Here is a 27,478-nt window from a genome sequence, read left to right on the forward strand (position 1 = left end):
TGACGTAGACAGGGGCACCTGGGGGCAGTGAAGCCAAGCCCTGTCACACTCCGACCATTTGTGGGTGGAAACCCTGAGACTCCGCAGGCGCTCATTAGCCAATTGGCGGGCCTCAGAATTGTGTTTAGCCGTCTCTCGCGCCTCTACCAACTTGGGGACATTTGACCGAATATGTTGGGCAATTTTGGACTCAGGGGAACCCTGAGTGACGCGCAATTGAATATCTGCCATACATTAAATAGAAGGGGAAAAATCCCGTGGCAGCCTGAGGTGCCAACCAGTAGGCGGCCAAAACTCCGGGAATGTGAAGATCCCAATCCACCTGTGACTCGGACACCTGGTGGCTCAGCATGGCGGTGAGCGTCCTGTTCAGCCGCTCTACCATGCCGTCAGTTTGCGGATGGTAAGGGGAGGTGCCAACCTCATGAGTGCCCAACAGATCGCAGACCTCCCGCAGCAAGGCGGACGAAAAATTATTCCCTTGATCGGTCAGCAGCCGCTCCGGAGCGCCCTTATCCAGGACATAACCCTGGAGAAAGGCCTCCGTGACGGCTGCCGCCGATTGGTTGGGGAGCGGCCAAGCCATAGGCCAGTGGGGAGTGACAGGAAAAGGCCCCAAGATGTCAAGCGCGACCAGCTCGTTCATCCCGGGAAACACGAATGGATTGAAGGGAGGCTTCCGCCGAGCGCACTGGGGACAAACTTGAAGCAGGTTAGCGATGTCCCCCGCCATACCCGGCCAGAAAAAGTCGATGCGGAGTGTGGCAAGGGTTTTCTGAATCCCAAGGTGAAATAACCGCTCATGAGCGGCCCACACGACCTTCCCGCGCAAAGACGTAGGCACAACCAGCTTGTACCTCTGGTCGCTGTCGTCCCAACGCATGAGCAGGCCGTTCCTTACAAGTGAGACTGGCCCCCCAGAAGCCTCCCGCCTGTGGACCTCGCTGGCCCAATGGCGCATCCCAAGGAGGGAACCGTCCTCCAATTGGAGGTGGCCCCACTCGTCGGAGCCGAGACCCAACAGGGCATCAGCGGCGGAGGGTGCAGCGGGGTCCAGAGGAGGATCGACCACCCCTTCGGTTGACCCGGCGAAGGAGGAAAATGCGTAATTAACGGCCTGTTTACAACGGCCCGACCCCGTGAAACACGCGCATCGGTCCGGACCGTACATACGTGAAAGCGCATCGGCATTGCCATGGCGGACCCCCTTATGATAGATAACGGTGAACGAGTAGTCCTGTAGGACCTCTAGCCAGCGGGAAAGTTGACCCGATGGCTGATCAACCTGAAGGGCATATTGTAGGGCAGCGTGGTCGGAGCATACGGTAAACTTCCTTCCGTACAGCTATGGCCGGTATTGTTGGACGAAGAACACAATAGCCAGCAGCTCTCGACGGGTGACGCAGTAGCGCTATTCAGCGGGCGAAAACACCCTACTGCCGTAGGCGACCACCCGCTCGACGCCATCGACGATCTGGGACAATACACCCCCTATGCCGGTATTGCTGGCGTCCGTGTCCAGAAGGAATGGCGCCGAGAAATCAGGATAACTCAGGGGAGGGGCATTGACTAGACCGTCACGAAGGGCGTCGAACGCCGCCTGCTCTGCGGTGCCCCACTGGAAATTTGCCCCCTTAGCCGTAAGAGCGTGGAGCGGCTTGGCGACGGACACAAAGCCCGCGACAAACCGTCGTTAGTAGGAAGCAAATCCTACGAAGCTACGCACGTCCCCCACCGATGTAGGAACCGGCCATGAGCGCACGCAGCTCGTTTTGGCGGGATCAGTGGCAATGCCCGAGTGGCTCACAATGTGGCCGAGATACCAGACGGAGGTCCGTAGCAAGAAACATTTTTGCGGTTTAAATTTAAGGCGAGCCGCGCGCATCTTTTCAAAAACGTCGCGCAACCTCTCCAGGTGCTCCTCGAAGGACCGGCAAATAAATCAAACAGGTCTCCCACTGGAGCCCAGCGAGGACCAGCCAGGCTCAGGAGCTTCTGCAAGACGAGAGAATCAATGGCCTCCTGCTCCATGCGGCCCTCACCAGGGCCAGCAGCGCGCTGCACTATGCCAACGTCGACTCCGAGTCCGCCTTCCTCAGGACATCGAACTGATGGCGTCGGATGGCGGCCCATAAATTGCTTGCATGTGTAGTGGATTCGAATTAGGTGCAGACACAGACAGCTTGGAGGCAACACCATTTATTAGAACGGTAAATAATATAACACTGTACATAACTCAACTCACCAACACTCTGGAACACTATACAGCGTGACCCAGGCAGGCAACGGGCTGCCTGGTCACGGACGACGACCCGGGACTTGAGCACCGATGATGTCGTCTTCACTTCGGGGCTGAACAGCCCCGCTCTCCGTTCACACCCCGCTTATAACCGCTCCGGCGTGGCCGGCTCCGCCCAGGCCACGCCTCCCTTCCCCCACCTCTGGGAAGGTCCGGGTCCTCCACCACGTGACCCCCCAGGCACCCCCTTGGGGCCCCTAGCCCTCGCACGGGCCGACACAGTAGTGACGTCCTATGTCACTACACATGTTCCGGAAGGAAACTTGCAGCGTAGAGCAATCCCCTGGCGGAAGCGTGATGAATGCGGCCAGGGCGTCGTCATCCAACGTGGCCGGGAGGGCGCGGAGCGCCTCAGCCTCCGGGCTGACGTGCCCTATCACTCGGGGTAACTAGAGAGAGCCCTCTGGCTAGGGGTGCCATAGGGGAGACTGACCCGACCCAGCCAAGGTACGGGTCCCGAAGGCCCAGGGTCCTAGCTAGGGAGGCTAGGCTGACCCGACCCAGCCAAGGTGCGGGTCCCGGCCACTGGTCCACGCTCGGCCCCGGCCCTTACAAGGACGTCGGTCCCGGGGTCCCAGGGCCCTAGCCTAGCTGGTCTTCGGTCTTCGGTCTTCGTAGCACTGCCTCGAGCCGACTTGAGAGCCGCCTTTTAGACCTGTCCCGGGGACTCTCCGCCCCCGGTACCGCCCCCTTTCTGGAATCTTCCAGAGGATCCTGGAAAGGCCCCCCCAGCCCCTCACGTGGGGTAGGGGAGGGGAACCCAGCCTCTCTATGGTCCGGCTCTCTCTCCCCTTGTACAGGCTGGCACCCCCTACAGACCTCTGGCTGTAACTGCAGGTAAGTGGACATGGGCGGAGTGTGCAAACGCGTTTCCACGCTACACACGTGAGCGTGAGCGCGAATGGAATTCGATTCGCCGGGTTTGTAGCGCAGCGTAGCGCTAACCACTGCGCCACCGCACCCCTCCCCCCACACACGCACGCACGTGTACGCACGCACGTGTACGCACGCACGTGTACGCACGCACGTGTACGCACGCACGTGTACGCACGCACGTGTACGCACGCACGTGTACGCACGCACGTGTACGCACGCACGTGTACGCACGCACGTGTACGCACGCACGTGTACGCACGCACGTGTACGCACGCACGTGTACGCACGCACGTGTACGCACGCACGTGTACGCACGCACGTGTACGCACGCACGTGTACGCACGCACGTGTACGCACGCACGTGTACGCACGCACGTGTACGCACGCACGTGTACGCACGCACGTGTACGCACGCACGTGTACGCACGCACACACACACGTACACACGTACACGTACACACACACGTACACGTACACACACACGTACACACACACACGTACACACACGTACACACGTACACACACACGTACACGTACACACACACGTACACACACACACGTACACACACACGTACACACACACGTACGTACACACACGTACACACACACGTACACACACACACACGTACACACACACACGTACACACACACGTACACACGTACACACACACGTACACACACACGTAAACGTTCTCCCGCCTTGTGCGAGACGGAACGCGCAGCTGGTGGGCGATGAAGTCAAGGCGTGGCGAGGGTGACGTGATGTGATGATGTGATGTGGGTGATGTGATGTGATGATGTGATGTGGGTGATGTGATGTGGGTGATGTGATGTGGGTGATGTGATGTGATGATGTGATGTGATGTGGGTGATGTGATGTGGGGTGAGTGATGTAGGGAGGGTGGGTGATGTGATGTGGGTGATGTGATTTGGGGTGAGTGATGTAGGGAGAGTGGGTGATGTGGGTGATGTGATGTGGGTGATGTGATGTGGGTGATGTAGGGAGGGTGAGTGATGTGATGTGGGTGATGTGATGTGGGTGATGTGGGTGATGTAAGGGTGAGTGATGTGATGTGGGTGATGTGAGGAGAGTGATGTAGGGAGGGTGGGTGATGTGGGGTGAGTGATGTGATGTGGGTGATGTAAGGGTGAGTGATGTGATGTGGGTGATGTGGGGAGAGTGATGTAGGGAGGGTGGGTGATGTGGGGTGAGTGATGTGATGTGGGTGATGTAGGGAGGGTGATGTGGGTGGGTGATGTGGGGTGAGTGATGGGATGTGATGTGGGTTATGTGGCGAGGGTGATGTGATGTGGGGTGAGTGATGTGATGTGTTGTTGGTGATGTGGGGAGGGTGATGTGATGTGGGGTGAGTGATGTTATGTGGGGTGAGTGATGTGATGTGAGGTGAGTGATGTGATGTGGGGTGAGTGATGTGGGGTGAGTGATGTGATGTGTGGTTGGTGATGTGGGGTGAGTGATGTGATGTGGGGTGAGTGATGTGATGTTGGGTGAGTGATGTGATGTGGGGTGAGTGATGTGGGGTGAGTGATGTGATGTGTGGTTGGTGATGTGGGGTGAGTGATGTGATGTGGGGTGAGTGATGTGATGTGGAGTGAGTGATGTGGGGTGAGTGATGTGATGTGTGGTTGGTGATGTGGGGTGAGTGATGTGATGTGTGGTTGGTGATGTGGGGTGAGTGATGTGATGTGGGGTGAGTGATGTGATGTGGGGTGAGTGATGTGATGTGGAGTGAGTGATGTGGGGTGAGTGATGTGATGTGTGGTTGGTGATGTGGGGTGAGTGATGTGATGTGTGGTTGGTGATGTGGGGTGAGTGATGTGATGTGTGGTTGGTGATGTGGAGTGAGTGATGTGGGGTGAGTGATGTGATGTGTGGTTGGTGATGTGGGGTGAGTGATGTGATGTGTGGTTGGTGATGTGGGGTGAGTGATGTGATGTGTGGTTGGTGATGTGGGGTGAGTGATGTGATGTGGGGTGAGTGATGTGATGTGGGGTGAGTGATGTGATGTGGAGTGAGTGATGTGGGGTGAGTGATGTGATGTGTGGTTGGTGATGTGGGGTGAGTGATGTGATGTGTGGTTGGTGATGTGGGGTGAGTGATGTGATGTGTGGTTGGTGATGTGGAGTGAGTGATGTGGGGTGAGTGATGTGATGTGTGGTTGGTGATGTGGGGTGAGTGATGTGATGTGTGGTTGGTGATGTGGGGTGAGTGATGTCGGTGCCTGTTGTGGTGTTGCGTGGGTTGTTGGCGCTGGCCGAGGTACGTATGCCTTGCATTGACACACACCACACCGACATACACACACAGTGACACAACCACACACACACACCGACATACACAGTGACACAACCACACACACACAGTGACACAACCACACACACACCGACATACACACACGGTGACACAACCACACACACACCGACATACACACACAGTGACACAACCACACACACACACACCGACATACACAGTGACACAACCACACACACACAGTGACATAACCACACACACACACCGACATACACAGTGACACAACCACACACACACAGTGACATAACCACACACACACACCGACATACACAGTGACACAACCACAAACACAGTGACATAACCACACACACACCGGCATACACACACAGTAACACAACCACACACACACACCGATGCATACACACACAGTGACATAACCACACACACACACCGACATACACACACAGGGACACAACCACACACACACCGACATACACACCGTGACACAACCACACACACCGACATACACACACAGTGACACAACCACACACACACCGACATACACACACAATGACACAACCGCACACACATACCGATACATACACACACAGTGACACAACCACACACACCGACATACACACACAGTGACACAACCACACACACCGACATACACACACAGTAACACAACCACACACACACACCGACATACACAGACAGTAACACAACCACACACACCGACATACACACAAAGACAGTATAGAATCCCACACACACAGACAGTATAGAATCCCACACACACACAGACAGTATAGAATCCCACACACACACAGACAGTATAGAATCCCACACACACACACAGACAGTATAGAATCCCACACACACACACAGACAGTATAGAATCCCACACACACACACAGACAGTATAGAATCCCACACACACAGACAGTATAGAATCCCACACACACAGACAGTATAGAATCCCACACACACACACAGACAGTATAGAATCCCACACACACACACAGATAGTATAAAATCCCACACACACACACAGACAGTATAGAATCCCACACACACACACAGTATAGAATCCCACACATACACACACAGTATAGAATCCCACACACACACAGTATAGAATCCCCCACACACACACAGACAGTATAGAATCCCACACACACACACAGAGAGTATAGAATCCCACACACACAGACAGTATAGAATCCCACACACACACAGACAGTATAGAATCCCACACACACACAGACAGTATAGAATCCCACACACACACAGACAGTATAGAATCCCACACAGACAGTATAGAATCCCACACACACATACAGACAGTATATAATCCCACACACACACACACAGACAGTATAGAATCCCACACACACACACAGACAGTATAGAATCCCACACACACACACAGACAGTATAGAATCCCACACACACATACAGACAGTATAGAATCCCACACACACACACAGTATAGAATCCCACACACACACACATACAGTATAGAATCCCACACACACACACAGTATAGAATCCCACACAGACAGTATAGAATCCCACACACACACAGTATCGAATCCCACACACACTCACAGACAGTATAGAATCCCACACACACACACACAGTATAGAATCCCACACACACAGACAGTATAGAATCCCACACACACACAGACAGTATAGAATGCCACACACACAGACAGTATAGAATCCCACACACACACAAACAGTATAGAATCCCACACACACACAGACAGTATAGAATCCCACACACACACACAGACAGTATAAAATGCCACACACACAGACAGTATAGAATCCCACACACACACAAACAGTATAGAATCCCACACACACACAGACAGTATAAAATCCCACACACAAACAGACAGTATAGAATCCCACACACACACACACAGACAGTATAGAATCCCACACACACAGACAGTATAGAATACCACACACACACAGTATAGAATCCCACACACACACAGTATAGAATCCCACACACACACACAGACAGTATAGAATCCCACACACACACAGAGACAGCATAGAATCCCACACACACACAGACAGTATAGAATCCCACACACACACAGTATAGAATCCCACACACACACACAGTATAGAATCCCACACACACACATACAGTATAGAATCCCACACACACACAGACAGTATAGAATCCCACACACACAGACAGTATAGAATCCCACACACACACAGACAGTATAGAATCCCACACACACACACACATACAGTATAGAATCCCACACACACAGACAGTATAGAATCCCACACACACACACAGACAGTATAGAATCCCACACACACACACACAGACAGTATAGAATCCCACACACACACACAGACAGTATAGAATCCCACACACACACAGACAGTATAGAATCCCACACACACACAAACAGTACAGAATCCCACACACACAGACAGTATAGAATCCCACACACACAGACAGTATACAATCCCGCACACAGACAGACAGTATAGAATCCCACACACACACAGACAGTATAGAATCCCACACACACACAGACAGTATAGAATCACACACACACAGACAGTATAGAATCCCACACACACACACAGACAGTATAGAATCCCACACACACACAGACAGTATAGAATCCCACACACACAGACAGTATAGAATCCCACACACACACACACAGACAGTATAGAATCCCACACACACACACAGTATAGAATCCCACACACACAGACAGTATAGAATCCCACACACACAGTATAGAATCCCACACACACAGACAGTATAGAATCCCACACACACACAGACAGTATAGAATGCCACACACACAGACAGTATAGAATCCCACACACACAGAAACAGTATAGAATCCCACACACACACAGACAGTATAGAATCCCACACACACACACAGACAGTATAGAATCCCACACACACACACAGACAGTATAGAATCCCACACACACAGACAATATAGAATCCCACACACACAGACAGTATAGAATCCCACACACACACACAGACAGTATAGAATCCCACACACACACACACAGACAGTATAGAATCCCACACACACACACAGACAGTATAAAATCCCACACACAAACAGACAGTATAGAATCCCACACACACACACAGACAGTATAGAATCCCACACACACAGACAGTATAGAATCCCACACACACACAGTATAGAATCCCACACACACACAGTATAGAATCCCACACACACACACAGACAGTATAGAATCCCACACACACACAGACAGTATAGAATCCCACACACACACAGACAGTATAGAATCCCACACACACAGTATAGAATCCCACACACACACACAGTATAGAATCCCACACACACACATACAGTATAGAATCCCACACACACAGACAGTATAGAATCCCACACACACAGACAGTATAGAATCCCACACACACACACAGACAGACAGTATAGAATCCCACACACAAACAGACAATATAGAATCCCACACACACACACAGACAGTATAGAATCCCCCACACACACACAGACAGTATAGAATCCCACACACAAACAGACAGTATAGAATCCCACACACACACACAGACAGTATATAATCCCACACACACAGACAGTATAGAATCCCACACACACACAGTATAGAATCCCACACACACACACAGACAGTATAGAATCCCACACACACACACAGTATAGAATCCCACACACACACACAGTATAGAATCCCACACACACACACAGACAGTATAGAATCCCACACACACACAGACAGTATAGAATCCCACACACACACACAGACAGTATAGAATCCCACACACACACAGTATAGAATCCCACACACACACATACAGTATAGAATCCCACACACACAGACAGTATAGAATCCCACACACACACACAGACAGTATAGAATCCCACACACACACACAGACAGTATAGAATCCCACACACACACACAGACAGTATAGAATCCCACACACACACAGACAGTATAGAATCCCACACACACACAAACAGTATAGAATCCCACACACACAGACAGTATAGAATCCCACACACACAGACAGTATACAATCCCGCACACAGACAGTATAGAATCCCACACACACACAGACAGTATAGAATCCCACACACACACAGACAGTATAGAATCACACACACACACAGACAGTATAGAATCCCACACACACACACAGACAGTATAGAATCCCACACACACACAGACAGTATAGAATCCCACACACACACAGACAGTATAGAATCCCACACACACACAGACAGTATAGAATCCCACACACACACACAGTATAGAATCCCACACACACAGACAGTATAGAATCCCACACACACACACAGTATAGAATCCCACACACACACAGTATAGAATCCCACACACACAGACAGTATAGAATCCCACACACACAGACAGTATAGAATCCCACACACACACAGTATAGAATCCCACACACACACACAGACAGTATATAATCCCACACACAGAGACAGTATAGAATCCGACACACACACACACACAGACAGTATAGAATCCCACACACACACAGACAGTATAGAATCCCACACACACACAGTATAGAATCCCACACACACACACAGACAGTATAGAATCCCACACACACACACAGTATAGAATCCCACACACACACACAGACAGTATAGAATCCCACACACACAGACAGACAGTATAGAATCCCACACACACAGACAGTATAGAATCCCACACACAGACAGTATAGAATCCCACACACACACACAGTATAGAATCCCACACACACACACAGACAGTATAGAATCCCACACACACAGACAGACAGTATAGAATCCCACACACACAGACAGTATAGAATCCCACACACACACACACACAGTATAGAATCCCACACACACACACAGACAGTATAGAATCCCACACACACACACATAGTACACACACACGCACTACAATGCACAATCCCATATACACACATCACAGTATATAATCCCATATACACACATCACAGTATATAATCCCATATACACATCACAGTATATAATCCCATATACACACATCACAATATATAATCCCATACACACATCACAATATATAATCCCATATACACATCACAGTATATAATCCCATATACACACATCACAATATATAATCCCATATACACATCACAGTATATAATCCCATATACACACATCACAGTATATAATCCCATACACACATCACAATATATAATCCCATATACACATCACAGTATATAATCCCATATACACACATCACAATATATAATCCCATATACACATCACAGTATATAATCCCATATACACACATCACAGTATATAATCCCATACACACATCACAATATATAATCCCATATACACATCACAGTATATAATCCCATATACACATCACAGTATATAATCCCATATACACACATCACAGTATATAATCCCATATACACACATCACAGTATATAATCCCATATACACACAACACAGTATAAAATCCCATATACACACAACACTGTATATAATCCCATATACACACATCACAATATATAATCCCATATACACACATCACAATATATAATCCCATATACACATCACAGTATATAATCCCATATACACACATCACAGTATATAATCCCATATACACACAACACAGTATAAAATCCCATATACACACAACACTGTATATAATCCCATATACACACATCACAGTATATAATCCCATATACACACATCACAATATATAATCCCATATACACACATCACAGTATATAATCCCATTTACACATCACAGTATATAATCCCATATACACACATCACAATATATAATCTCATATACACACATCACAGTATATAATCCCATATACACACATCACAATATATAATCCCATATACACACATCACAGTATATAATCCCATATACACAACACAGTATATAATCCCATATACACACATCACAGTATATAATCCTATATACACACATCACAGTATATAATCCCATATATACACATCGCAATATATAACCCCATATACACACAACACAGTATATAATCCCATACACACACATCACAGTATATAATCCCATATACACACATCACAGTATATAATCCCATATATACACATCACAATATATAATCCCATATACACACAGCACAGTATATAATCCCACACACACACATCACAGTATATAATCCCATATACACATCACAGTATATAATCCCATATACACACATCACAGTATATAATCCCATATACACACAACACAATATATAATCCCATATACACACACACATCACAGTATATAATCCCATACACACATCACAATATATAATCCCATATACACACATCACAGTATATAATCCCATATACACATCACAGTATATAATCCCATATACACACATCACAATATATAATCCCATATACACACATCACAGTATATAATCCCATATACACACATCACAATATATAATCCCATATACACACATCACAGTATATAATCCCATATACACACAACACAGTATATAATCCCATATACACACATCACAGTATATAATCCCATATACACACATCACAGTATATAATCCCATATATACACATCACAATATATAATCCCATATACACACAACACAGTATATAATCCCATACACACACACACAGTATAGAATCCCACACACACACACAGTATAGAATCCCACACACACACACAGACAGTATAGAATCCCACACACACACAGACAGTATAGAATCCCACACACACACACAGACAGTATAGAATCCCACACACACACAGTATAGAATCCCACACACACACATACAGTATAGAATCCCACACACACAGACAGTATAGAATCCCACACACACACACAGACAGTATAGAATCCCACACACACACACAGACAGTATAGAATCCCACACACACACACAGACAGTATAGAATCCCACACACACACAGACAGTATAGAATCCCACACACACACAAACAGTATAGAATCCCACACACACAGACAGTATAGAATCCCACACACACAGACAGTATACAATCCCGCACACAGACAGTATAGAATCCCACACACACACAGACAGTATAGAATCCCACACACACACAGACAGTATAGAATCACACACACAGACAGTATAGAATCCCACACACACACACAGACAGTATAGAATCCCACACACACACAGACAGTATAGAATCCCACACACACACACAGACAGTATAGAATCCCACACACACACAGACAGTATAGAATCCCACACACACACACACAGTATAGAATCCCACACACACAGACAGTATAGAATCCCACACACACACACAGTATAGAATCCCACACACACACAGTATAGAATCCCACACACACAGACAGTATAGAATCCCACACACACAGACAGTATAGAATCCCACACACACACAGTATAGAATCCCACACACACACAGAGACAGTATATAATCCCACACACAGAGACAGTATAGAATCCGACACACACACACACACAGACAGTATAGAATCCCACACACACACAGACAGTATAGAATCCCACACACACACAGTATAGAATCCCACACACACACACACAGACAGTATAGAATCCCACACACACACACAGTATAGAATCCCACACACACACACAGACAGTATAGAATCCCACACACACAGACAGACAGTATAGAATCCCACACACACAGACAGTATAGAATCCCACACACAGACAGTATAGAATCACACACACACACACAGTATAGAATCCCACACACACACACAGACAGTATAGAATCCCACACACACAGACAGACAGTATAGAATCCCACACACACAGACAGTATAGAATCCCACACACACACACACAGTATAGAATCCCACACACACACACAGACAGTATAGAATCCCACACACACACACATAGTACACACACACGCACTACAATGCACAATCCCATATACACACATCACAGTATATAATCCCATATACACACATCACAGTATATAATCCCATATACACATCACAGTATATAATCCCATATACACACATCACAATATATAATCCCATACACACATCACAATATATAATCCCATATACACATCACAGTATATAATCCCATATACACACATCACAATATATAATCCCATATACACATCACAGTATATAATCCCATATACACACATCACAGTATATAATCCCATACACACATCACAATATATAATCCCATATACACATCACAGTATATAATCCCATATACACACATCACAATATATAATCCCATATACACATCACAGTATATAATCCCATATACACACATCACAGTATATAATCCCATACACACATCACAATATATAATCCCATATACACATCACAGTATATAATCCCATATACACATCACAGTATATAATCCCATATACACACATCACAGTATATAATCCCATATACACACATCACAGTATATAATCCCATATACACACAACACAGTATAAAATCCCATATACACACAACACTGTATATAATCCCATATACACACATCACAATATATAATCCCATATACACACATCACAATATATAATCCCATATACACATCACAGTATATAATCCCATATACACACATCACAGTATATAATCCCATATACACACAACACAGTATAAAATCCCATATACACACAACACTGTATATAATCCCATATACACACATCACAGTATATAATCCCATATACACACATCACAATATATAATCCCATATACACACATCACAGTATATAATCCCATATACACATCACAGTATATAATCCCATATACACACATCACAATATATAATCCCATATACACACATCACAGTATATAATCCCATACACACATCACAATATATAATCCCATATACACACATCACAGTATATAATCCCATATACACATCACAGTATATAATCCCATATACACACATCACCACACATCACAATATATAATCCCATATACACACATCACAGTATATAATCCCATATACACACATCACAATATATAATCCCATATACACACATCACAGTATATAATCCCATATACACACAACACAGTATATAATCCCATATACACACATCACAGTATATAATCCCATATACACACATCACAGTATATAATCCCATATATACACATCACAATATATAATCCCATATACACACAACACAGTATATAATCCCATACACACACATCACAGTATATAATCCCATATACACACATCACAGTATATAATCCCATATATACACATCACAATATATAATCCCATATACACACAGCACAGTATATAATCCCACACACACACATCACAGTATATAATCCCATATACACATCACAGTATATAATTCCATATACACACATCACAGTATATAATCCCATATACACACAACACAGTATAAAATCCCATATACACACAACACTGTATATAATCCCATATACACATCACAGTATATAATCCCATATACACACATCACAATATATAATCCCATATACACACATCACAGTATATAATCCCATATACACACATCACAATATATAATCCCATATACACACATCACAGTATATAATCCCATTTACACTTCACAGTATATAATCCCATATACACATCACAATATATAATCCCATATACACTTCACAGTATATAATCCCATATACACATCACAATATATAATCCCATATACACACAACACAGTATATAATCCCATACACACACATCACAGTATATAATCCCATATACACACATCACAGTATATAATCCCATATATACACATCACAATATATAATCCCATATACACACAGCACAGTATATAATCCCACACACACACATCACAGTATATAACCCCATATACACATCACAGTATATAATCCCATATACACACATCACAGTATATAATTCCATATACACACAACACAATATATAATCCCATATACACACATCACAGTATATAATCCCATACACACACATCACAGTATATAATCCCATATACACACATCACAGTATATAATCCCATATACACACATCACAGTATATAATCCCATATACACACATCACAGTATATAATCCCATATACACACAACACAATATATAATCCCATATACACACATCACAATATATAATCCCATATACACACAACACAGTATATAATCCCATATACACACAACACAGTATATAATCCCATATACACTTCACAGTATATAATCCCATATACACATCACAATATATAATCCCATATACACTTCACAGTATATAATCCCATATATACATCACAATATATAATCCCATATACACACATCACAGTATATAATCCCATATACACATCACAGTATATAATCCCATATACACACATCACAATATATAATCCCATATACACACATCACAGTATATAATCCCATATACACACATCACAATATATAATCCCATATACACATCACAGTATATAATCCCATATACACACATCACAGTATATAATCCCATATACACACATCACAGTATATAATCCCATACACATATCACAGTATATAATCCCATATACACACATCACAGTTTATAATCCCATATACACACAACACAGTATATAATCCCATATACACACATCACAGTATATAATCCCATATACACACATCACAGTATATAATCCCATACACATATCACAGTATATAATCCCATATACACACATCACAGTTTATAATCCCATATACACACATCACAGTATATAATCCCATATACACACAACACAGTATATAATCCCATATACACACAACACAGTATATAATCCCATATACACACAACACAGTATATAATCCCATATACACACACACATCACAGTATATAATCCCATATACACACATCACAGTATATAATCCCATATACACATCACAGTATATAATCCCATACACACAACACAGTATATAATCCCATATACACACATCACAGTATATAATCCCGTAGACACACATCACAGCATATAATCCCGTAGAGACACGCATATCGTTTGGAGCGGTGGTTCAGTGGTAAGCGCACTGCGCTATGAACCCGGATCGCGAAGGTTCGATTCCTGACCACAGCGAGCTAATGTCCGTGGCTCGTGTTATCTGAAGCGGCCATCAAACCTCACCCCCCCTACCCCCTTGCCTACAGCCCCTGAACAGTCCTCACCGGCGTCGTGAAGAATATCTCTCTTGCCAAACCACCCTGGGCACGGGTAACGACGTGAAACTCAGGCGGGCCTTCATCCAGCTGTGGATTTGCCAATCCGCAGACTGTTAACTCAAACGTTGTTTTACGCACACACAGATACATACATCTACAAAGACAAAGATCCCCCGTATAGCCTGTTACATATACATACACACACAGATACATACACACATATACACACACGCAACTACATACACACGCAGATACATACACACATACACACACACACGCAGATAGATACAGACATACACACACACACGCAGATACATACACACATACACACACGCAAATACATACACACACACGCAGATACATACATACACACACGCAGATACATACACACATACACACACACGCAGATACATACACACATACACACGCAGATACATACACACACACGCAGACACACACACACGCAGATACATACACACGGCAAAGACAAAGATCCCCCGTCTAGCCTTAAAGCCTCGCGATCCTCCTCCTCACGCACGCACACAGACACAGGTTCAGACACAGTCACAGGTTCAGTCACAGACAGGTGCAGTCACAGACACAGGTTGTCACAGTCACAGACACAGGTTCAGTCACAGACACAGGTTCAGTCACAGACACAGGCACAGGTTGTCACAGTCACAGACACAGGTTCAGTCACAGACACAGGTTCAGTCACAGACACAAACACAGGTGCCATTCAGACACAGACACAGGTTCAGTCACAGACACAGGTGCCATTCAGACACAGACACAGACGCCGTTCAGACACAGACACAGGTTCAGTCACAGACACAGGTTCAGTCACAGACACAGACGCCGTTCAGACACTGTCACAGACACAGGTGCCATTCAGACACAGACGCCGTTCAGTCACAGACACAGACGCCGTTCAGACACAGACACAGGTTCAGTCACAGACACAGACGCCGTTCAACCCACACAATGCGTGACCACACCTCCGCGTCTCCTCGCGTCTCACACCTGCAACAACAACAACAACCTCCTCCTCTTCACCACCGCCACCACCACCTGCTGCTCCTCCTCCTGCTGCTGCAACTGCTGCACCCGCACGTTGGCCCACCCATCCTCTGCTGGGCCACCCGTCCAACCTTCACGTGCCCCACCAGCTGCGCGTGCAGCAGCGGCGGCAGCGTCGGTCACAGCGCGGGCACCTCGCCGGTCCACGTGGTGGACGTGGCGGGTGTCCACGTGAAGTGCAGCGGAGCTGGCTTCTCGTCCGTGCCAGAGGACCTCCCCGCGGCCACCTCGCGCCTCCTCCTCGACGCCAACCTCATCGCGTCGCTGCCGCCCGCCGTCCTGCGCCACCTGCCCGCCCTCCGCGAGCTCGACCTGTCGGGCAACCGGCTCGAGGCGATCTCCCCGGGCGCCTTCGACGGCGCGGCGCGCTCCCTGGAGCTCCTCGACCTGTCGGCGAATCGCCTGCGTTCGCTGCGCCCCGCGGCGCTCGCCGGACTCGGCCCCGCCGTGGGAATGTTCCTGCACGGCAACCCGTGGCACTGCGACTGCGAGCTCGCGGCGGCGTTGGCGCGCGTCACGGTGCTCGGGCCCGGGGTGAGCTGCGAGACGGCGGAGAGGGGGGAGCACACGGGCCGCGGGGGCGACTCTGTGGCAGGCGTTCGAGAGGACGGCGGTGGAGGTGGTGGAGGAGGTGGAGGCGGTGGTGGAGGTGGTGGTGGTGGTGGTGGAGGTGGTGGAGGTGGTGGTGGAGGAGGTGGTGGTGGAGGTGGTGGAGGTGGCGGTGGAGGTGGAGGAGGTGGTGGTGGTGGTATGGTTGCCAGTGTTGGCTTTGGTGGTGGCGCTGCTGCTGCTGCTGCTATGGTTGCCCGTGTTGGCTTTGGCGGTGGTGGTGGCGATGTTGGTGGAGATGTTGAGCGTGGCGCTGGCGATCTCGGTGAAGGCGCTGACGACGCCGCCGCCGACGACGCGACGATGATGATGATGACCATGATGATGATGTGCGGCCCACCTGCCAAGACCACGGACCTGGCCATGCTGGTCACCATGTTGGGGTGGTTCTCCGTGGTCATCGGATACATCATCTGCTATGCCCGCCAGAACCGCGAGGAGATGAAGAAGGAGGTGGCCCCGCAGCTCCCCGAGGGGGGTCCCGGGACCCCCTTTGAAGACGACCTGGGGAGCACCACTCTGTGACCCCCTCAAGGGGGTCCTTCCAGCTCCTCAAGGACCTGGTGGAGCGCACCCCACCTAATGGGTTGTTCCATTGCCGTTGAGGCCCCCCCCCCTCAACTCATTTGGGGTCACCAGCAAAGTTGTGGGTTCACATTGGGGACGAGACGGGTGGGGGTTGACGATGGACGTGTCGGAGGCAGTGATGCTGAAATTCAAGACAGAGGGGTCTCCAGTTTAGTAACTGCAGTTGAGATCCTGAATGCTCCAGATTAGTAACTGTGTTGAGATCCTGAATACTCCAGGTTAGTAACTGTGTTGAGATCCCGAATGCTCCAGATTAGTAACTGTGTTGTTGAGATCCTGAATGCTCCAGTTTAGTAACTGTGTTGAGATCCTGAATGCTCCAGGTGAGTAACTGTGTTGAGATCCTGAATACTCCAGGTTAGTAACTGTGTTGAGATTCTGAATACTCCAGGTTAGTAACTGTGTTGAGATCCTGAATACTCCAGGTTAGTAACTGTGTTGAGATCCTGAATACTCCAGGTGAGTAACTGTGCAGTTGAGATCCTAAATACTCCAGGTTAGTAACTGTGTTGAGATCCTGAATGCTCCAGGTGAGTAACTGTGCAGTTGAGATCCTGAATTCTCCAGGTTAGTAACTGTGTTGAGATCCTGAATTCTCCAGGTTAGTAACTGTGTTGAGATCCTGAATACTCCAGGTTAGTAACTGTGTTGAGATCCTGAATGCTCCAGATTAGTAACTGTGTAGTTGAGATCCTGAATACTCCAGGTTAGTAACTGTGTTGAGATCCTGAATGCTCCAGATTAGTAATTGTGCAGTTGAGATCCTGAATGCTCCAGGTTAGTAACTGTGTTGAGATCCCGAATGCTCCAGTTTAGTAACTGTGTTGAGATCCTGAATGATCCAGGTGAGTAACTGTGTAGTTGAGATCCTGATTGCTCCAGGTTAGTAACTGTGTTGAGATCCTGAATGCTCCAGGTGAGTAACTGTGCAGTTGAGATCCTTAATGCTCCAGGTTAGTAACTGTGTTGAGATCCTGAATGCTCCAGATTAGTAACTGTGTAGTTGAGATCCTGAATACTCTAGGTTAGTAACTGTGTTGAGATCCTGAATGCTCCAGATTAGTAACTGTGTAGTTGAGATCCTGAATACTCCAGGTTAGTAACTGTGTTGAGATCCTGAATGCTCCAGATTAGTAATTGTGCAGTTGAGATCCTGAATACCCCAGGTTAGTAACTGTGTTGAGATCCTGAATGCTCCAGATTAGTAACTGTGTAGTTGAGATCCTGAATACTCCAGGTTAGTAACTGTGTTGAGATCCTGAATGCTCCAGATTAGTAACTGTGTAGTTGAGATCCTGAATACTCCAGGTTAGTAACTGTGTTGAGATCCTGAATGCTCCAGATTAGTAACTGTGTTGTTGAGATCCTGAATGCTCCAGTTTAGTAACTGTGTTGAGATCCTGAATGCTCCAGTTTAGTAACTGTGTAGTTGAGATCCTGAATACTCCAGGTTAGTAACTGTGCAGTTGAGATCCTGAATGCTCCAGGTTAGTAACTGTGTTGAGATCCTGAATACTCCAGGTTAGTAACCTGTGTAGTTGAGATCCTGAATACTCCAGGTGAGTAACTGTGCAGTTGAGATCCTGAATACTCCAGGTTAGTAACTGTGTTGAGATCCTGAATACTCCAGGTTAGTAACTGTGTAGTTGAGATCCTGAATTTGCGTCTGGTTGTCTCTTACCTCGTCTCTCTATCTGTCTATCTATCTTTGTCTGTCTCTTTCTCTCTCTATGTATCTATCTCTCTGTGTTTCTCTCTCTCTCTGTCCCTGAAGGGACTCGTAATGGCCATCCTGGCCTCTTCTGGCCGTGAAACTCGCGTGGCGAGCGCTCGCTCGCTCGGCCGAATGGCCAACGTCGAAATCGCGCCACTCAAAAGTCGTAGCCCGCGACTACTTTGTCCGCATCCGAGCGTGTTGGTGTCGCAGCGAAGGCGACGAAACGTCGAACACATCGAGCACGGCAACGGCCAATCGTGGCGAACGAACGCGTCACGTGGCCGACGAATGAAACGCGTCGCTGCGAATCGCCGAGCTGATCGCCGCCCGGGCGGTCGCGTCCGTCCCTACCCTGAGCCACCTGAGTTGCGCAACTGCTCGCGACCGGTTGCAGAGGACGTCTACACGCGAGCGATTCGGTTGCACGCCAACCGAGTTGTGCGCCACTGACCAGCTCGGTTGCACGCCAACCGAGTTGCGCAACTGCATCGCACAGGTCTGGGACCCGGCTTAAAGCGGGCCAGTTGCGCGCAACCGATTGCTGCCGTGCGCGCTCACTGTGAGCGATGGATGGGACGCCCGTCTTAGCGAAGCAAGTCGAGAGGTGGCTTATCGATCATTTTCTCGGAGTTGATGAAAACGAATACAACTCATCGAGCGCCTCGCTCGTTAACCTTGAGGGTCGTTCAAGGTCGTCTCGGTACAAGAGTGGTCGCCTTGCTGCAGCCTCGGTGTCGGCTCGCGTGGGATGTGGACGCTTCTGTCTCGTGATGGACACAAGTCACAAAGTGATGTCCTGGCTCAACTTAGCGTCCCCCTCCTCCTCCTGTTGATGTCCCCTGCCGCTGCTGCTGGCTGCCGCTGCTGCTGCTGCCGAGTGATTTCACATCGAGGTGGTCGACGAGCCAGATGATTGCGGAGTCAGGAGGAGCGGAGTGGTGCATTGTCATCATCATCGTAATGATCGCTGCTGTGATGATGATGATGATGACGACGATGATGATGACGATGATGATGACGAGTCCATGTTACATGTCCCATGGTTCTGTTCTGGTGACCACAGCCGGAGAGATGGTGGTGGTGGTGATGATGATGATGGTGAATGAAGATGGCATCATGATTATGATGATGTTGCTGATGGTATTGATGATGAACGGGTTTAGATGCAGTGGTCGTGATGATGATGAAGAGGAGGTTGACAATAAACACATGTTGATGGCTTTGATAATGATGTTATGCTGATAATCATAGTTATGGTGACGATCGTGGTGATGATGATGGTGATGCTTGCTCGCACCTTGATCTTAAAGTCAACGTCGAAGGAGGTCAGCTCGCTGTTGGAGCGTCTCAGAAACACCACCGTTTCAAGGCCGTGGGAATTCACCAGCGATTGACCTGCGAGAGGCACTGGCCTCGGTCACGAGAACGTAGAATTTCCACCAAACTGGGTCAAGGCAGCGGATAGCCGGTGATGGGAGGAGAGCACAGAGGGAAGAAACACGGCGCCTCTCTCTCTCACGGCCCCCCCTCTCCCTCACGGCCCCCCCCTCTCTCACGGCCCCCCTCTCCTTCACGGCCCCCCCTCTCTCACAGCTCCCCCCCCCCCCTCTCTCACAGCGCCCCCCCTCCTCTCTTACAGCTCCCCCCCCTCTCTCTCACGCCCCCCCCCTCTCTCACAGCTCCCCCCCCTCTCTCACAGCTCCCCCCCCCTCTCTCACAGCTCCCCCCCCTCTCTCACAGCTCCCCCCCCCCTCTCTCACAGCTCCCCCCCCTCTCTCACAGCTCCCCCCCCTCTCTCTCACGGCTCCCCCCCTCTCTCACAGCTCTCCCCCCCTCTCTCTCACAGCTCCCCCCCGTCTCACAGCTCTCCCCCCCTCTCTCTCACAGCTCCCCCCCCCTCTCACAGCTCTCCCCCCCTCTCTCTCACGGCTCCCCCCCTCTCTCACAGCTCCCCCCCGCTCTCACAGCTCTCCCCCCCTCTCTCTCACGGCTCCCCCCCTCTCTCTCACAGCTCCCCCCCCTCTCACAGCTCTCCCCCCCCCTCTCTCTCACGGCCCCCCCCCCTCTCACAGCTCTCCCCCCCCTCTCTCACAGCTCCCCCCCCTCTCTCTCACGGCTCCCCCCCCCTCTCACAGCTCTCCCCCCCTCTCTCTCACGGCTCCCCCCCCCCTATCACAGCTCTCCCCCCCTTTCTCTCACGGCTCCCCCCCTCTCTCTCACGGCTCCCCCCCCCTCTCACAGCTCTCCCCCCCCTCTCTCACAGCTCCCCCCCCTCTCTCTCACGGCTCCCCCCCCCCCTCTCACAGCTCTCCCCCCCTCTCTCTCACGGCTCCCCCCCCTCTCTCACAGCTCCCCCCCCTCTCTCTCACGGCTCCCCCCCCCTCTCACAGCTCCCCCTCTCTCACAGCTCTCCCCCCCTCTCTCTCACGCCCCCCCCCCCTCTCACGGCTCCTCCCTCATTAAACCGAGCAGCACACCATCCACGTGGTGTCCAGAACGTGCGCGGAATACCCCCCCCCCACCCCGACCCACTCGCCACCAAGGCGCCACCCCTACGGCCTGACTCGCCTCGCAAGCCAAGCAGGCCCCGGGGGGCCCGGGGGGCTGGGGGGCAATCCGTGGCCTCCACGCGCACGGCAAGGCCGCGTGATAGTGCCAAGGGAGGCCGCTGCAGGCTCCACCCGGGGTGGATATCAAGAGGTGGGGACTGCACGCGGATGGATTCTTGAATCCACCCGTGCGGTGCTTCGTCGTCACTGTGCGTGCGTGTGAGACACAGATCTTCTGTCCTCCAGACAGTCTCGTCCCCTTCACCTGATGAAGGCCGCTTGTGTTGTGGCCGAAACGTCGTGAGAATATTATCGTGTTATTTTATTTGATCAATTTATTATTTTATTCTCATTCTACGTGGTGGTGACTTTACCGAAAGAACCAAAGAAGATGAATCCTTGCAGTCACGAAAGCTTTAAATCGAGACACAGATCTGTGCAACTTTATTGGGCAGCGGGGCACCGCGTCTTATAATCCGGTCAATGCGTGATAAATGTGTGCGTGATTTGTTTTGAACACGGAATCCTCTCGATGTCCTCTGGCTGTGTGTCTGACACGACCATTGCGAGCTCTTTACCGGAATGAAACACAAAGGTGGGGACCGGTATAGCCCTTTCGCACACTTTGGGGGCACGTGTTGTTCAGGAGGAGCACGTGCGGCGGAGGGCAACACGTCGCACGTGAGGAGTGGTGGGTGGTGTGAGGCTAACAACACCACGCCCGGCCGCCTTTGTCTAGCTAGTGTTGATGTTGCATACACACCGCACCAGCTACAGAACGATACTCACACAGAGACCCACAGACTCACACAGAGACCTACAGACTCACACATAGACCCACGGACTCACACAGAGACCCACAGACTCACACAGAGACCCATAGACTCACACAGAGACCCACAGACTCACACAGAGACCCACAGACTCACACCGAGACCCATAGACTCACAGAGAGACCCACAGACTCACACAGAGACCTATAGACACAGAGATCTATAGTCACATACAGAACGATACTCACAGAGAGACCCACAGACTCACACAGAGACCCATAGACTCACACAGATCTATAGAGTCACATACAGAACGATACTCACAGAGAGACCCACAGACTCACACAGAGACCCATAGACTCACACAGAGATATAGATAGTCACATACAGAACGATACTCACAGAGAGACCCACAGACTCACACAGAGACCCATAGACTCACACAGATCTAGAGTCACAGAACGATACAGTGAGACCCACAGACTCACACAGAGACCCATAGACTCACACAGAGATATAGGTAGTCACATACAGAACGATACTCACAGACCCACAGACTCACACAGAGACCCATAGATTCGCACAGAGATATATAAAGTCACATACAGAAAGGTACTCACAGAGAGACCCATAGACTCACACCGAGAACCATAGACTCACACAGAGACCCACAGACTCACACAGAGACACATAGACTCACACCGAGATATATAAAGTCACATACAGAACGATACTCACAGAGAGACCCACAGACTCACACAGAGACCCATAGACACACACAGAGATCTATAGAGTCACATACAGAACGATACTCACAGAGAGACCCACAGACTTACACAGAGACCCATAGACACACACAGAGATCTATAGAGTCACATACAGAACGATACTCACAGAGAGACCCACAGACTTACACAGAGACCCATAGACACACATAGAGATCTATAGAGTCACATACAGAACGATACTCACAGAGAGACCCACAGACTCACACAGAGACCCATATACACACAGAGAGATCTATAGAGTCACATACAGAACGATACTCACAGAGAGACCCACAGACTCACACAGAGACCCATAGACTCACACAGAGATCTATAGAGTCACATACAGAACGATAATCACAGAGAGACCCACAGACTCACACAGATACCCATAGACACACATAGAGATCTATAGAGTCACATACAGAACGATACTCACAGAGAGGCCCACAGACTCACACAGAGACCCATAGACACACACATCTATAGAGTCACATACAGAACGATACTCACAGAGAGACCCACAGACTCACACCGAGACCCACAGACTCACACAGAGACCCATAGACACACATAGAGATCTATAGACTTACACAGAGACCCATAGACTCACACAGAGACCCATAGACTAACACAGAGACCCATAAACACACACAAAGACCCATAGACTCACACCGAGTCCCATAGACTAACACAGACCCATAGACTAACAAAGAGACCCATAGACTAACACAGAGACCCACAGACTCACACAAAGACCCATAGACTCACAGAGAGACCCATAGACTTACACAGAGACCCATAGACTCACACAGAAACCCATAGTTTAACACAGAGACCCATAGACTCACACAGAGAGACCCATAGACTCACACAGAGACCCATAGACTTACACAGAGACCCATAGACTCACACAGAGACCCATAGACTTACACAGAGACCCATAGACTCACACAGAGACCCATAGACACACACACATCTATAGAGTCACATACAGAACGATACTCACAGAGAGACCCACAGACTCACACCGAGACCCACAGACTCACACAGAGACCCATAGACACACATAGAGATCTATAGACTTACACAGAGACCCATAGACTCACACAGAGACCCATAGACTCACACAGAGACCCATAGACTAACACAGAGACCCATAAACACACACAAAGACCCATAGACTCACACCGAGCCCCATAGACTAACACAGACCCATAGACTAACACAGAGACCCATAGACTAACACAGAGACCCACAGACTCACACAAAGACCCATAGACTCACAGAGAGACCCATAGACTCACACAGAAACCCATAGTTTAACACAGAGACCCATAGACTCACACAGAGAGACCCATAGACTCACACAGAGACCCATAGACTTACACAGAGACCCATAGACTCACACAGAGACCCATAGACACACACACATCTATAGAGTCACATACAGAACGATACTCACAGAGAGACCCACAGACTCACACCGAGACCCACACCCACACAAAGACCCATAGACTAACACAGATACCCATAGACACACATAGAGATCTATAGTCACATACAGAACGATACTCACAGAGAGACCCACAGACTCACACCGAGACCCACAGACTCACACAGAGACCCATAGTCACACATATAGATCTATAGACTTACACAGAGACCCATAGACTCACACAGAGACCCATAGACTCACATAGAGACCCATAGACTAACACAGAGACCCATAAACACACACAAAGACCCATAGACTCACACCGAGACCCATAGACTAACACAGAGACCCATAGACTAATAGAGAGACCCATAGACTAACACAGAGACCCACAGACTCACACAAAGACCCATAGACTCACAGAGAGACCCATAGACTTACACAGAGACCCATAGTTTAACACAGAGACCCATAGACTCACACAAAGAGACCCATAGACTCACACAGAGACCCATAGACTTACACAGAGACCCATAGACTCACACAGAGACCCATAGACACACACACATCTATAGAGTCACATACAGAACGATACTCACAGAGAGACCCACAGACTCACACCGAGACCCACACCCACACAAAGACCCATAGACTAACACAGATACCCATAGACACACATAGAGATCTATAGTCACATACAGAACGATACTCACAGAGAGCCCCACAGACTCACACCGAGACCCACAGACTCACACAGAGACCCATAGACACACATATAGATCTATAGACTTACACAGAGACCCATAGACTCACACAGAGACCCATAGACTCACATAGAGACCCATAGACTAACACAGAGACCCATAAACACACACAAAGACCCATAGACTCACACCGAGACCCATAGACTAACACAGAGACCCATAGACTAACAGAGAGACCCATAGACTAACACAGAGACCCACAGACTCACACAAAGACCCATAGACTCACAGAGAGACCCATAGACTTACACAGAGACCCATAGACTCACACAGAGACCCATAGTTTAACACAGAGACCCATAGACTCACACAGAGACCCATAGACTCACACAGAGACCCATAGACTCACACAGAGAGACCCATAGACTCACACAGAGACCCATAGACTCACACAGAGAGACCCACAGACTCACACAGAGACCCATAGACACACAGAAACCCATAGACTCACAGAGAGACCCATAGACTCACACAGAGACCCATAGACTCACACAGACACCGATAGACTCACACAGAGACCCATAGACTCACAGTGAGGCCCATAGACTCAC

The 27,478-nt window shown here is 48.4% G+C and overlaps 1 protein-coding gene across 24 annotated transcripts; it reads left to right on the top strand.

Annotated features, from left to right (window-relative positions):
• The first annotated feature begins 13,256 nt into the window (after positions 1-13,256).
• On the top strand, positions 13,257-21,864 carry LOC116954702 (leucine-rich repeat-containing protein 3). Of its 24 annotated transcripts, none has more exons than XR_012929678.1 (5): positions 16,708-17,415; positions 17,456-18,256; positions 18,761-20,369; positions 20,407-20,440; positions 20,479-21,864. XR_012929678.1 is itself a non-coding variant. In XM_076052440.1 (5 exons), exons 4-5 carry the CDS (start codon positions 17,627-17,629, stop codon positions 18,854-18,856), a joined length of 726 nt encoding a protein of 241 aa, XP_075908555.1. In that variant the 5' UTR covers positions 16,708-17,286; positions 17,333-17,415; positions 17,456-17,479; positions 17,527-17,626; the 3' UTR covers positions 18,857-21,864. The 24 variants fall into 24 exon arrangements, 13 of the variants coding, with proteins under 13 accessions (XP_075908562.1, XP_075908560.1, XP_075908561.1 ...); XR_012929679.1 differs by having other exon boundaries at positions 20,516-21,864; XM_076052440.1 differs by having other exon boundaries at positions 16,708-17,286; positions 17,333-17,415; positions 17,456-17,479; positions 17,527-18,256; positions 18,761-21,864.
• The last annotated feature ends 5,614 nt before the right edge of the window (positions 21,865-27,478 follow it).

The sequence above is a fragment of the Petromyzon marinus genome, chromosome 56 (assembly GCF_048934315.1).
Source record: "Petromyzon marinus isolate PM22_M1 ecotype Great Lakes invasive population chromosome 56, UKy_Petmar_22M1.pri1.0, whole genome shotgun sequence".
NCBI lineage: Eukaryota > Metazoa > Chordata > Hyperoartia > Petromyzontiformes > Petromyzontidae > Petromyzon > Petromyzon marinus.

Coding starts and splice junctions, on each gene's coding strand:
- LOC116954702 (XM_032975404.2), top strand. CDS start 17,627: ATGCGTGACCACACCTCCGCGTCTCCTCGCGTCTCACACCTGCAACAA. Junction 18,257..18,760: donor TCACGGTGCTCGGGCCCGGG/GTGAGCTGCGAG, acceptor TATGCCCGCCAG/AACCGCGAGGAGATGAAGAA.